This window comes from Fonticula alba (genome assembly GCF_000388065.1).
Source record: "Fonticula alba strain ATCC 38817 unplaced genomic scaffold supercont2.5, whole genome shotgun sequence".
Lineage (NCBI taxonomy): Eukaryota > Rotosphaerida > Fonticulaceae > Fonticula > Fonticula alba.
In genome coordinates, this window is record NW_009242975.1 from 2,021,549 (window position 1) to 2,034,528 (window position 12,980).

Consider the following 12,980-nt stretch of genomic DNA (forward strand, 5'->3'; position numbering starts at 1 on the left):
TTCAAGCTGGATGTCCCGACTGTCTCCGAGCAGTTCAAGGAGGTCTACCCCGTCGGCGAGGAGGTTGAGTATGCGAACGAGTACGTCTTTGTCCATGTGTGTGTGTGTGTGTGTGGATACTCTCTGGTCCTCCGCCTTCGCTCTGGCTCACCCCCCCCCCCCCCCCCCCTCCCCCCACCCCACCCCACCCCCTGCGCGCCTACCTGCAGCACCACCCAGCGCATCACCTCCGAGGAGATGCGCGAGAAGGAGCGTCTCGAGGCCAACATCTACAACGACGTGCGCCGGGCGGCCGAGGTCCACCGCCAGGTGCGGAAGCATGTGCGCGCGAACACTCGCCCTGGCATGGCCATGGTCGACATCGCCAACATGGTGGAGAACAACGTCCGCCGGCTGATCGAGGCCGACGGCTTCAAGGCCGGCATCGCCTTCCCCACCGGCCTGTCCCTCAACCATGTGGCCGCCCACTGGACCCCGAACCCTGGCGACAAGACCATCCTCAAGGAGACCGACATTGTCAAGATCGACTTCGGCACCCACGTCAACGGTCGCATCATTGACTCGGCCTTCACCCTGTCCTTCGACCCGACGCACGACCCGCTGATCACCGCCTGTCGCGAGGCCACCAACGCCGGTATCCGCGAGGCCGGCATCGACGTGCGCATGTGCGACATCGGCGCCGCCATCCAGGAGGTCATGGAGTCCTACGAGGTGACCATCGGCAACAAGGTGTACCCGGTCAAGCCCATCCGCAACCTCAACGGGCACTCCATCGAGAGCTACCAGATCCACGCCGGCAAGACGGTCCCCATTGTCAAGGGTGGCGATCACACCCGCATGGAGGTGCGTGCCCCGGGCGCACCAAATGCCCTCGGGCCCTGGTCTTCGTGCATACTTGAGCTCCTCCCCCACACATGCCCGTCTGCCTGTCGGCCTCCCTGCTCTCCCCCCCCCCTCTTTTTCCGGGTCTTTTTTCCGTCTTTTCTCCTCGAATCCCTGACACCGGCCCGCCTTCGCCCCCCCCCCCCTCCCCTTGCTTCCCCCGTGTGTGTGTGCGCGCTCTCTCTCTTTCCCTCACCTGCTCCTGTAGGAGGGCGAGTTCTATGCCATCGAGACGTTCGGCTCCACCGGTCGCGGCTACGTCGTCGAGGACTCCGAGGTGTCCCACTGGATGCGCTCGCCGCACATGTCCCTGCGCAACAACATCCGCGTCCCGCGCGCTGCGCAGCTCATGAACACCATTGACATGAACTTCGGCTCGCTGGCCTTCTGCAACCGTTACCTGGAGCGCATTGGTGAGGAGAACTTCGCCGGCACCCTCCGGTCACTGGCGCAGACCGGTGCCATTGAGGCCTACCCGCCGCTTGTGGAGTCTCGTGGTTCCCTGACCGCCCAGTCCGAGCACACCATCCTCCTGCGCCCCACCTGCAAGGAGATCATCTCCCGTGGTGACGACTACTAAGGGACCTCGTCCGTGCGTGTGAGTGTACACGGAGAGCAAGAATACAACCCCCATTCGTGAGTGTGTGTGTGTGTGTGTGTGTGCGTGTATACATGGATATGCATTTCTCTGGTCCAGGAGGGAGAAAGGAGGGGTCGCTATTTTTGGGCAGCCGGCCGCCCCGCTGCCAGGATGGGCTCCAGCAGTCGGCGCGCATTGGCGGCCGTGGTGCGGAGGACAAACTCCGGGTCGGCCCAGTCCCCAGGGCCGAGGGCCTTCGCCAGCAGCCGTGCGAGGATGACCGGCTCATATGCAAGTGTCTCTGTCGGGAGAAGGGGGTGCTTTTTTCGTCAGCCATACACACAATCGAGGGCAAGGGCGAGGGGGCGGGGGGGGGGGGGGGGGGGGGGGGGGGGGGGGAGCCAGTGCTCCCATGCGCCGGTCGCGAGTGGCCAGCCTCTTCTCCGCGCACCGGCCACCGCGTGCCTGGTGTGTCTCCCCTCTCTCGCGCCTGCCGCGCGCCCTCCGCGCCCCCCAGCATCACGTCCGCTGTGCGCCCTGTCGCGCCGGGACCCAGCCGCGCGCCGGGGGGGGGGTCAAAGCCTCGGAAGGGGAGTGCCGGCATACCCAGCAGATAGCTATCTGTTTCGACCAGGAGGGCCGACGTTGGGACCGCGGCCAGCACCTGGCGCAGCTTGCGCGGCAGCCACCCCGGCTCCGGGAGATCCTCATCCGTCGGCTGGTGCTCTTCGGGGCCCGGACGAAGGTGACGCTCAATTGCCCGGCGGAAGAAGGCCAGCTCGTGCTGCAGAGGGTCAACCCCGGCGGCAGCGGCCTCCGCGCGAATGCGCTTGGTTCTCTCCGGGTCGAAGCGATTGCCGTTGATGCAGAAGGCCACCGACAGGCCAAGGCGCCCGGCCAGCCGAGCATCCTGGAAGAGGATCCGCGCATCTTGCGCTGTGCCGCTGAACGCGTGGAGGATGATCCCCGGCGGCAGAGCGTGGTCCGGGGCCCCGAGCAGGACCTCCTGCAGGGCCTGCTGTGCGCGGACACAATGAACGGACACTGGGCGATGGAGCTGGCAAACTGGCGGTCAGTCAGACAGCACGGCGCGAGGGTCAAGCGCGGCGAGCGCCAGGGAAGCCAACTGAAGGAAGGGCGATAATGTGCGCATCGGCAACGCACATGGGCCGCCAGGGCGAGTTGGCGGGCAAAAAGGCGCCGCTGGATGGCCGCCACAAAGGCGGCCGCGTCGTCTGACAGCTCGGTCAGCTTGCCCAGCTCCGGCTCGTGCTTCTGTGAATCGCGCAGGAATTGCAAACGGAAGTGATCGAGGCCGATCTCGCCGACCCCAGCCCCGGGGCAAGCCTCCAGCCGCTGGGCCAGGCTCCGGAGGACCGTATCTGTCGGCAGGCACATGGTGAAGGAGGGGAAAGGGGCAAGGGGAGGAGGCAGGATCAGGGACACGGTATCTGGACAGCCAAGGCGAGGACATGGATGGCGAACATACTCTCCCGGCGAATGAGGTCCGCCATGTCGGCGACCGGGCCAAGTCCGGCCAGCTGGGGCAGGGCATGCGGCGAAGCCCAGGCGCCCGGCGCGGTGGCCTCCAATTCCAGGTCCACTGCGGCCACCGGGAAGAGGGGTTGTCTAGCGGAAGTGCCCGTGCCGATCGCCGGCGCCAGCCACTGGTAGTCCATGCCCAGGCTCTCGAGTACATACCACGGATGCACCCCGAAGAAGGGCACGGCCCGCGGGCCGGAAGCCTGGGCGCTCACCAGGTCGGCGGCTTCGGCCACCCGATCCCAATCCAACACCGAGCAGCTCATCAGGCACATGTCGGACACGATGGACTCCGCCAGCGTGGCCAGAGCCGCCGAAGCGGCGGATGGCCGCGCCGACGGGTCGCCCGGCTGCCCGGCCTCGGGACAGCCGGCGGGCAAGCTCATGTGCCCGGGGCAACAGCGGTTGGCCACGGAGGCCGTGGCCTTGGACGCCGGGTGTCCAAGGAGATCCTCGGTGAAGTGGCAATGTGTGTCGAAAAAGGCCATGGCGGAGGCGCGGGCTCAGGCGAGCGGGCGGATTCGAGGCAGTGGAGGGAAAAAAAAAAAGACGGGGCGGCGGAACAGGAGCAGGCCACCAATTAAAGAGGGGTATAGTGCGTGGGCCGGGAGCACGATCGCCCCCTGTGGCGACGAGGTGGCCGCCCTTCAGCCAGGACGCTGGATTGAAGTACCAACGGATCGCGCCCCGACGATCGGCCCCCGGGGAGCGGGGACGCGGCATCCTCGCCCGGCCTTTGACCAGACACCCGCTCAGAGGGAAGAACGCGAAGGCACACAGGCAGGCAAGCAGTAGCAGCAATAACACCAAGGGGGGATAAGGATATAGGGTACATTCTCGCCGCCGGCGTCTCTTGGCAAGAGGCGGTCAGGCGGTCGGGAAAGAGAGAGGGAGAGAGAGAGAGGGAGGGAGGAAGGGAGGAGAGGGATATATGCGGGCAAAAAAATGTGGGATGCTTGGTGAGACACACCCGTCGGGGCATGGGGAAGCAATGGTGAATGAGGACACACGTAGCGGCACAGCCGTATGTGTGTCATCACGGGGAGGGGCACCGGGAGGATCCGGCTGGCGGATGCTGGCCGATGTGAAGCACTTTCGCGACACCGCCTTGCTCCGTGCGGACGAGTGACCCCTCCTCCTGTGTGTGTGTGTGTGTGTATGTCCATGGGGCCGCATTCCCCTCGGCCCTTCGGCCATCTTGGTCGGCCCCTGCAGGCTGCTCCCCCGATTCAGAGGGCCCACGCATTGTCGTGCGGCGAGGGCAGGAAAGCCAGCGAGGGAGGGGGCGGTGGCCGCAGGGGCGCCTCATTGGGGATGTTCACCTGACCCAGGCGAATCTCCAGCAGGCGGAGCTGCAGCTCATAGTCCAGCAGGGTGTTGATAAAGTCATCGGTCTCCTTGATCTGCCCGGAGGCGGAGCTGATCGTCCGGCCCAGGAGAATGCGGAAGCCATCGGTCCACTCGGAAAATTGGCTCTGGCTCTCGGCCACAAAGTCCACCAGGGACACGCCCTCCTCCTGGCCCATGACCGAGAAGGTCCACTTCATCCAGTCAACCGGCTCGTCGTCCACGCGACCGCGGTTCCGCGCAAACAGCGGCGACGCCGAGTACAGCGCCAGGTCGGTGGCGTCCGACAGGTCCACGCGCTTCGGCAGGTTCGGCAGCTCGGGCGGCGAGTCCAGGATCTCGGAGAAGTCCTCATAGTGCAGGAATCGGCGGTTGGGCGACAGCCGGAAGAAGCGGAAGGCATTGCGCTGACGCCCCCCGCGCGGAGCGAACACCGGGAACCAGGACCCGTTCATCATGCACTGGAGGCGCTGGTTGCGCACGAAGTCGCCCACCTCCTTGTGGATCTTGTCACGCAGGGAGCTGAGTGGCGGTTGGCAGGCCAGGCAGGGGGGTAGGGGGGCGGGGGACGGAAAGGAGAGGGCCACCGGTAAGTTGCCACGACCGAGGCGGAAAAGCCATGACAGGAGGAGGGAAGGATGCAGGGGTGATGGTGGCCCACAGGGAAAACGGCAGGAGGCCCGGGAAGCAAACACCGCGGCACACGCACCGACAAGTGGGCTTCAGGAGCAGGTCGCGCCCGGCTTCCATGTTCTGAAGCTGGCGCTGCTGGACCTCCTTGAAAGAGGCGTTCACCAGCTGGAAGCGATAGTGGTCGACAGTACTCCAAGCCACGGTGCGCATGTACTCCAGCTGAGTCTGGACAAGCTGCACAACCTTGGGCTGGTATGTCGCAAGGGACGGGGAAGCAGGAGGGGGGATGGGGAGCAGGTCAGCAGACGATCTTTCGCATAAGGCCAGCCTGACGACGATAAGTGCAATGGCGGAGTCAGCGTACAATGTCAGCCTCATTGGCCTGCATGTATCCCCAGAGGTTCAGGAAGAGCTGCATGGCCCAGATGTACACGTCCTCGAAGACCAGGAGAGCCGGCTCCTTTGAGGCGTCTGAGCAACCGGGCGGATGATGAACGTGGGGGTCAGACGGTGCGGAATGGAGAAAGAGCGGCACATAGGGCGAAAGAGAGGGAGGCAGAGGGCGAGGACGACGACGCACTGGGCTCGGCAGCACTCTGGAAGTTCTCCACCAGGGCCTTGACCACCTCGACACTGGCCGGCCCGAAGCCGCAACGGCGACCATCCGTGCGGGCCGCCTGCTCGGAAATGAACTTGGTAAGGTACTCCTTGTGTGTGCGGGAGAAATGCACCATGCACTGGAGGCCCAGCAGGCCGACCGGCTGGAGCTCGCTCGGCAGGTCGTCGGTGGCGAAGCCAAGCTGCTGCACCTGGTTGTAGTGGATATCGGCACCCATCAGAAGCTAGGACGCGGGGCCGGAAAGCGGGAACGGTGATTGGGAGAGGGTGGGAGAGAGGGGGGGAGGGGGGGAGAGAGTGAGTGAGTGAGAAAGAGGGGGAGAGAGAGGGAGAAAGCACGGAATAGACAAAGAGGGCAAGTGGGCGGGGGGGTGCGGCGCACATTACTGAGGATGTTGCTATGCTGGGGATTGTTCTTGTTGATCTGGGTGTTGCGTCGACTGCGAATGAGGCATGTAGCAGGGCGAGGGTCAGAGTGATGGATGAGAGCATGAGCCGAGTCCAATGAGACGATCCGCCGGGATAACGCACCGGACAATGTCACGGTAAATGTTGGACTGGTAACGGAGCAGCTCGCTGGTCAGGTACTCCGACTGGGACTGCTCGAAAATGGCCTGGAGGAGGGGGGAGGGCAGAGGAGGGGTCAGTAAGGGAGCGAAGGATGCGAGAAGGGAGCGGAGGATGCGAGAAGGGAGGGAGGGGGGGGGGGAAGTCCAACGGAGGATGGTCGGCCTGCAAGCGGGACACTCGGGGGGTATGTGTGGAGGTGGCGCGTACGAGGATGATCTTGCTGAAGTCATGTTCCTGCAGGACCTCGCCGAACTCGCTAAGCTCATCGCCGTCGGCCGCCGAGTGCAACTCATTCATCAGGATGAGGGCATTCCGGCGAGTCTCGGAATCGGTCTCGGTGCGCTCGGAAATGCGATCCACCAGGGCCTGGTAGGCCTTCTGGGGGGAGTCCTTAAGGGCCTTGTGGAACAGCTGGAAGCCATAGTGCGGCGACTGGACCATCTTGATGGCGATGGCCAGCGCCGGCCGGCAAATGTTCACTTGGGTGGCGGCCACGGCGGGCACAAGCTTCGGGGAAGAGGAGGGAGGAGGGATGAAGATGATGTGGCATGGCCGGGGGGGGGGGGTCAGCAAATGGGCACAAGCCGACAGGGGCAAGAGGTGGCGCCGACGAACGGTCGGAGGGCAGGGGGAGAGGGGGGGGGGGGGATGGACATGTACGCACCACGTTCAGGATGATCTCATAGGGGATCGCATCCCAGCCCTGATCGGTGTTGCGGATCAGGGCCAGGAAAGACTCCAGGGCGTAGGCCAGCGAATTGCGGACCGACTCGCGGATGATGTTCAGCAGAACCGGCACACCGTCGTTGGCCACAAACCCCTGGGTGAAGAGGGGATCCTCGAACTTCTGCCGCAGACCGAAGACAATGCGCTTGGAGTCGCTGTCCGACAGGCCGGCAATGGCCTCGATGGCCTGCACCGTGGGCGACACCAGCAGCAGCAGCTCCACGCCCTCGCGCAGATGCATCTGCAAGTTCTGGTTGGTAAGATACTCGACCGGGACCCGGCGCGCGGTGCTGCTCGGGGCCGGCGTGTCCGAGGGGTCCATGCTGGCCGGGGTGACGGCCTGCTGCACGGCTAGCACATAGTCGGAGGCCTTGTACTTCGGGTCCAGCTGCTGGAACTTCGGCTGGAGGTTGTCGATGATCCAGCCGAGCTCCATCATATTCTGGTCCAGGGAGTACTGGATGCGCTCATCGCCGGAGCGGACATTGATCAGCATGGTGGCTGAGAGGGCGCGAGAGGGGGGAGGGGGAGAGAGAGAGGGGGGGGGCGCAAGAGAAAGAGAGAAATGGGGAAAGGGGAAAAGGGAGGGAGAAGAGTGCGAGAGGGGGAGGGGAGGGAGGGGGCGCGAGGGCCGGGGAAGAGGGAGGAGGGGAGAAAAGGTGTGTCCTGTGCCCTGGCGGCCGGGTGTCAGGGGGTGCCCCTCTTTTTTTGGCCGCCCTGGGAACCGGGAGCGGGGGGGGGGGAGGGGGAGGGGGAGCGGCAGGTCAAGGAGGTAGGCCCGAACGTGCGTATAAACGCGCGGGCGGGCGGGCGGGATATGCTTTGCTGGCTCAGTTCTGTTTGCTGTTCCGGACTTCGGCTGGCATGCCCTCCTCCTCCGATGAGCAGGAGCCGTGGCAGGGGCCGTAAACCCGAGGGGGAGAGAGAGAGAGACCGGGAAGGGAGGCCAAACGAAAAAGCGAAAGAGCGGACGGCGGCACAGTCACACAAACACCTCTGCCCGCATCCCCCAAGGGGGGCGCATGGAAAAAATAACAACCGCCCGTGGAAAATGCCCCGTTCCACCCCGCCCTGCCCGGAGAACGAGCGAGCCCTCGACGCATGCGCGCATACCCAGGCCCGGATCGCCCCCTGAATCTGGGCCGGCTCAAAATGCGGGGCACGCGCATGCGCGCACTGGGCCAGGCCAAGCCACCCCCCGCCCCCCCCCCCTGCCTCCCCCTCGCACATTGGCGGAACGCCCGCCGAACAGGTCGCTGGAAGGGTGAGAAACCGAAGGACTGCTCGGCAATGACTCGCTCGCCGGTGTCCCTGCGCTCCCCCCCCCCCCTCTCGGTCCGGGAATTGCTCCCTCGGCGGGCCGATGGTGCTCCCCACGGACCGGCGAACGGGGCAGCCGGCGACAACAGCGGCAGCGCCCGAACCCCGGAAAAAGGGCGGGTCAGATTGCCGGAAGGATCCCCCCCCCCCTCCCACCAGCACCCCTGGAAGGGCGGTCCCAGCGGCCAGCGGCCAGACGACTCCCTCCCCTGGATTCGAGGAAGGGGTGGGGGCCTCTGGCGCATCCCGCACTCGCCCCCCCCCCCCCCCTCTCGGTCCCAATAAACGTGGGATAACATAACACTCCTCGACACGCCGCCCACATCATCTCGGGCGACCGCCAGACAGGGGAACCGGCTGGGACAGAGAGCATTGCCAGCCGATTGGTGGAATGCGTCCACGCCCCTACACGACCCTTCTGTCCCCCGTGGAGGCACAAGTTCGGGAATTGTTGCCCCCCCCCGTTCCCCGGTGCGCAAGTAAGACCAAGTTCACTCTGGGGTTGATCCTAGGGTCCGCCAAGGCGTTCACATGGTCTCCTCACGGGATCACATCCGGAGGCGGCACCCCGACCTTCGGGTGTCCGCGCGGGGGCGACGGATCGCCTCGGGACAACACAGCACCGACAAGAAGGATGGGGAAAATAGCGGCTCAGGCCCGGCGGATGAGCCGCCCCCTGCCCCCTGCCCCCCCCCCTCCCCCCCCCCGGAGCCGCCCGCCACCTGTGCCAGCCTGCCATGTCCGGGCCTAGCCAGGAGCACGGGCGAGTCCCGGGGCCTGGTGGTCGGCGGGGAGGGCTGGGCGGAAGATTATTCAGTGGCCCTGTTGCCGACGCTGCCCGGGACGCTGCGCCCGGCTCAGACCTGCACCCCTCCCTCTCCTCCTTCCCCGCTCGCGCGCGCCTGTACAGGCACACATCCACGCACCCGCCGTCCCCTCTCCCTCCCTCCCTCCCTCTCCAGTCAACCATGAGCTCGGACCATGATCGTTACCACCACCGCCGGACGCTGACCCTGGAGCAGCGCGCGGCACGGTGTCCCAATCCCGCTGGCCGGCGGCTGCTAGAGATCATCTCCCGCAAGCGCACGAACTTGTGCATCTCGCTGGACATGACCGATTCGGCGGAGATCTTGTCCACCGCTCGCCTGGTGGCCCCGTATGTGTGCCTGTTCAAGACCCATGTGGACATTGTGGCCGACTTCAGCCAGGACTTTGTCGCCGAGTTGACCGCCATCGCCGAGGAGCACGATGTGCTGATCTTCGAGGATCGGAAATTCGCCGACATCGGCAACACCGCCCGCCTGCAATACGAGGCCGGCATGTACCGCATCGCCGAGTGGTCGCACTTCACCAACGCCCATGTTGTCAGCGGTCCTGGGGTGGTGGACGGTCTGCGCGGGGCGGCCGAGCGCCTTGGCCGGGGCCTGCTCCTGCTGGCGGAGATGAGCAGCGCGTACGTGCACCTTGAGGGTGTTTCCTCCGTGCCTCTGTGGCCCGGGACATGCCGTCACACGCGCGCACTCACTCACATACATGCTCTGTGTACATTGTCCAACGGGAATGCACCTCGAACAGTGGCTCCCTCGTCACGGGTCCCGTCACCGAGCTGGCCGTGGAGCTGGCCGCGCGTGAGCCGGCCCTCATTACCGGGCTGATTGCCGGGGGGGCTTTGCTGCCGGATACGGCCGACGTGATCACCATGTCGCCCGGGGTGTCGCTCGCCGGCGAGGACAGCCCCACCGCCCGGCCGGCCGCCGGCGACAGCTTCGGCCAGCAGTATGTCACCCCTCGCCGGGCCATCATGGACCGTGGGACCGATGTGGTGATTGTCGGCCGGGCCATCATCGGCGCGGCGGATCCCGTTGCCGCGGCCAAGCTCCATCAGACCGCCGCGTGGCAGGCGTACGAACAGAGTGTCGCGCACCTCCAGCAGGCGTGAGCGCGCATCGCGTGGCGCCCCGCCAGGCGGAGGCCCGAGGCGTGGACCCGCACCCGAGACGCCGGATATGTGCGCATCTTTGCATGTGCCCCACGGAAAGAAGCTCAACACGAATTCCCACCGAGTAAATACCAGGGAGGGGGGTGTCCGTCGGGCCTTCGCTCGGGGCTTCTGCAAACGAGGGAGAGCAGCTAGGCAAGGGGGAAGGCGGGGGGGGGGGGTATATTTGCAGAAGAAGGGGGGAGGCGAGACACGCGCAAAAGGAGGATACACGCATACACCCGTCTCGTGTGTCTTAATATCACAAGGAGAAAGGGGGACAGGGAGAGAGGGGGGGGGGGGCTGTTGTGCCGGCATACGCATCCCTTCGGCATGGAGGCCCCTCCTCTTACAGGAGCGAGCTGAAGGGATCGTTGTTGGCCGGCGCCGAGGACTGGGGGCGCGGCTGGCCGACGCCCTGCTGCTGGTAGTGAGAGGCGGCACCATACTGCGGCGGATAGCCACCCAGCTGGCCAGGCCCCATGGAGGACCCCTGAGCCATGCCGGGCTGCGGCAGGAAGGAGGCTGGCTGGGAGGAGTTCGGCGAATTCGGCGGGTAGAATCCCGCCCCCCCGGGGGTGGGGTTCATCATCTGGTGTTGCTGCTGCGCGCGAAGGGTGTTCATCGACACCGGTGGCGACTTGGGGCCAGACCGGTCGAAGGTGGGGGCTTCGGCGGGCTTCTGCTTGCGGTTGAGAGGTCGGGGAGGGTCAGAGCCGATGGCCTGCGATTGATGCGCCGGGAGGGCGGGCGCCATCCGGGCAGATGCGTCCACTCCCGGCGCGAGGGGTCTTGAGGGGTGTGGAAGCAAGAGAAAGAAAGAGGGCGGAAAGGCAGAGGAGAGGAAAAAGAAGAAGAAGAAGAAGAAGAAGAAGAAGAGGACCGGGCAAATGGACAAACAAACAAACAAACGAGCAACCAAAGTAGAGAGGCGGCAAACATACTGATGAGAAAACGGGCCCGATGCTGGCGAACGGATCGTTCGACCGGCTAGGCCCGGAGCTGGCCTTTGGCGACGCGGGGGTGCCGCCGCTGCTGGACACCGGCGTCGCCTGCATCACCTCACCGGTGTACAGCGACGCGAAGGGATCGTTATGTCCGTAGGATGGCGGCTGCGAGGAAGTAGAAGCCGTGGCGAAGGGGTCCACCGAGGCCGGGGGGGCCGTCTGCTGCCGAGGCTGCTGGTAGGCCGGCACCGAGTGATCGGTCGCCTGCCGGGCGAACGGGTCGATCTGGGGACTGAAGTGGACGAAACCCAGTCGAGGAAAGCGGAGGGGATGATGAGTGACCAGTCAACAAGGAGGAAGACATGGGGGTAGGAAGAAAGAGAGAGAGAGAGAGAGAAGGAGAGGGGGATAGGGGACGCACGCATTACGCGCCACCTGGGCCAGAGCAGCGGCTGCGGTGTTGGCGCTGGCACGCTCGTGCGGTGCCAGCTGACGAGCGCCCGAGCCAACCGGCGAAAAGGACATCGAGAAGGGATCGGAAGCCTGCTGCTGCTGCTGCTGCAGGGCTTGCTGGTACTGCGGGTGCTGCTGGTAGTTGGCCGCCGTGACGGCGCCCGGCGCGGCGAAGGGATCCGACACCGAGGCCCCGGAGCCGGCACTCGGCGCGGCAAACGGATCACCAAAGGGATCCGACAGGCCGGCCACACCACCAACCGGAGCCACCGGAGTGAAGGGGTCTGCCGAGAGCGGGGTGAAGGGGTCATTGGCCGAGGGGGCAAACGGATCAACCGGGACCGGCGGCGGCGGCCCGGCCGGCGCACCGCTGAACGGGTCCGACAACGAGGACACCGGCGACCCGGTGACGCTGTTGGCCCGGGACCGACGACGTGCCGAGGCCGACGGCGGCTGCAAGCCAGACCCGCCGGCGGAGGCCATTTGCGTGACCAGAGTCGGGGCCGGGGTCGGGTCGGCGGCCACCGCCCCGTGGTAGTGCTGGTGAAGCTGCTGCCGGGTGCGCTGCTGCTCCGAGGAGAAAACCGGCGTGGCGGATTCCTGACCCAGGCTGGCCGCACTGGCAGATGGCTGCACCACGCCGGTGAACATGTCCTTGCGGCTCTCGCTGATGGCACGCTGGACATCATGCTCCTCCTTGGCACGGTTGCGCTGCTCCTGCTCGTAGGACTCACGACTGGCCTCGAGGGCCATCTGCAGGTCGCGGTCGTTGTTGTAGAAGTAGGCCGACTCGCTGACATTGGCCGGACGCTCGTAGGACACGGCTCCGGTGTTGCCCTGAGACGACATGGACTAGCCGGCGGAAAGGCAGGGGGGGGGCGGGGGGGGGGGGGAGAGGCGCCTGGATGAGTGGGGGGGGGGGGGGGGCGGGGGCGAAAGCAGGGGTTCCTGGGGGGGGGGGGGGGGGGGGAGCGGGGACATACGCGGGCATGGCTGCTGGTGTTGGAGGCGGTACGCTTGTTGACCTCGCGCAAGCGAGCACGCTCCTCGTTCAGGATCTTCGGGTCGTCATTCAGCAGGGCGGCCAGCTCCATGGACTTCTTGCGGATGTAGCTGCCGCGGTCGCGGCCATTCTCCATGTACTGGAACTGGATGGGGAGGGGGCATGTTGTGAGTCATCAATTCCGGAGGGAGGGGGGGGGGGGGGGCACAACTGGCGAAGAGCGCAGGGGGACATCCCCAGGGCCCAAACACACCTCACGCAGGGTTGTCAGCTGGTGGATCTCAGACTTAGTCCACTCGATGGTGGCCGGGTGGCCGTTCTTCAGGAGGAACTCCAGCAGCGAAAGGGCCTTGGTAACATGGCGCCATTTCTGGGGGGGGG

The 12,980-nt window shown here is 65.8% G+C and overlaps 5 protein-coding genes across 5 annotated transcripts in view; 2 read left to right on the forward strand and 3 right to left on the reverse strand.

Annotated features, from left to right (window-relative positions):
* Window positions 1–1,522, forward strand: part of H696_03608 (methionyl aminopeptidase) — a 3,922-nt gene extending 2,400 nt beyond the window's left edge. The window contains exons 3-4 of the mRNA XM_009497480.1: window positions 210–843; window positions 1,091–1,522. Coding sequence (XP_009495755.1) covers window positions 210–843; window positions 1,091–1,462 — 1,006 coding nt within the window. The 3' untranslated portion in view covers window positions 1,463–1,522. The remainder of the gene's footprint in view (window positions 1–209; window positions 844–1,090) is intronic.
* Window positions 1,523–1,599: 77 nt separating this feature from the next.
* H696_03609 (hypothetical protein) lies at window positions 1,600–3,492 on the reverse strand (the record flags this gene model as incomplete). Its single annotated transcript, XM_009497481.1, has 4 exons — window positions 1,600–1,763; window positions 2,069–2,480; window positions 2,627–2,844; window positions 2,952–3,492. The coding sequence occupies 4 exons, from the start codon at window positions 3,490–3,492 to the stop codon at window positions 1,600–1,602; spliced, it is 1,335 nt and encodes a 444-aa protein (XP_009495756.1).
* A 398-nt stretch (window positions 3,493–3,890) lies between these two features.
* H696_03610 (hypothetical protein) lies at window positions 3,891–7,417 on the reverse strand. Its single transcript, XM_009497482.1, has 8 exons — window positions 6,837–7,417; window positions 6,380–6,679; window positions 6,134–6,216; window positions 5,985–6,042; window positions 5,565–5,826; window positions 5,349–5,455; window positions 5,061–5,233; window positions 3,891–4,873 (listed from the first exon to the last, which is right to left on the reverse strand). The coding sequence occupies exons 1-8, from the start codon at window positions 7,392–7,394 to the stop codon at window positions 4,234–4,236; spliced, it is 2,181 nt and encodes a 726-aa protein (XP_009495757.1). The 5' UTR covers window positions 7,395–7,417; the 3' UTR covers window positions 3,891–4,233.
* A 1,661-nt stretch (window positions 7,418–9,078) lies between these two features.
* Window positions 9,079–10,282, forward strand: H696_03611 (orotidine 5'-phosphate decarboxylase). The gene is made up of 2 exons (XM_009497483.1): window positions 9,079–9,671; window positions 9,794–10,282. Exons 1-2 carry the CDS (start codon window positions 9,187–9,189, stop codon window positions 10,155–10,157), a joined length of 849 nt encoding a protein of 282 aa, XP_009495758.1. The 5' UTR covers window positions 9,079–9,186; the 3' UTR covers window positions 10,158–10,282.
* Window positions 10,283–10,363: 81 nt separating this feature from the next.
* H696_03612 (hypothetical protein) overlaps window positions 10,364–12,980 on the reverse strand; it is a 3,098-nt gene continuing 481 nt past the window's right edge. Inside the window, exons 2-6 of the mRNA XM_009497484.1 lie at window positions 12,853–12,969; window positions 12,580–12,744; window positions 11,565–12,448; window positions 11,141–11,435; window positions 10,364–10,878 (exon numbers count right to left, since the gene is read on the reverse strand). Of these exons, the coding sequence (XP_009495759.1) occupies window positions 10,546–10,878; window positions 11,141–11,435; window positions 11,565–12,448; window positions 12,580–12,744; window positions 12,853–12,969 (1,794 nt within the window). The 3' untranslated portion in view covers window positions 10,364–10,545. The remainder of the gene's footprint in view (window positions 10,879–11,140; window positions 11,436–11,564; window positions 12,449–12,579; window positions 12,745–12,852; window positions 12,970–12,980) is intronic.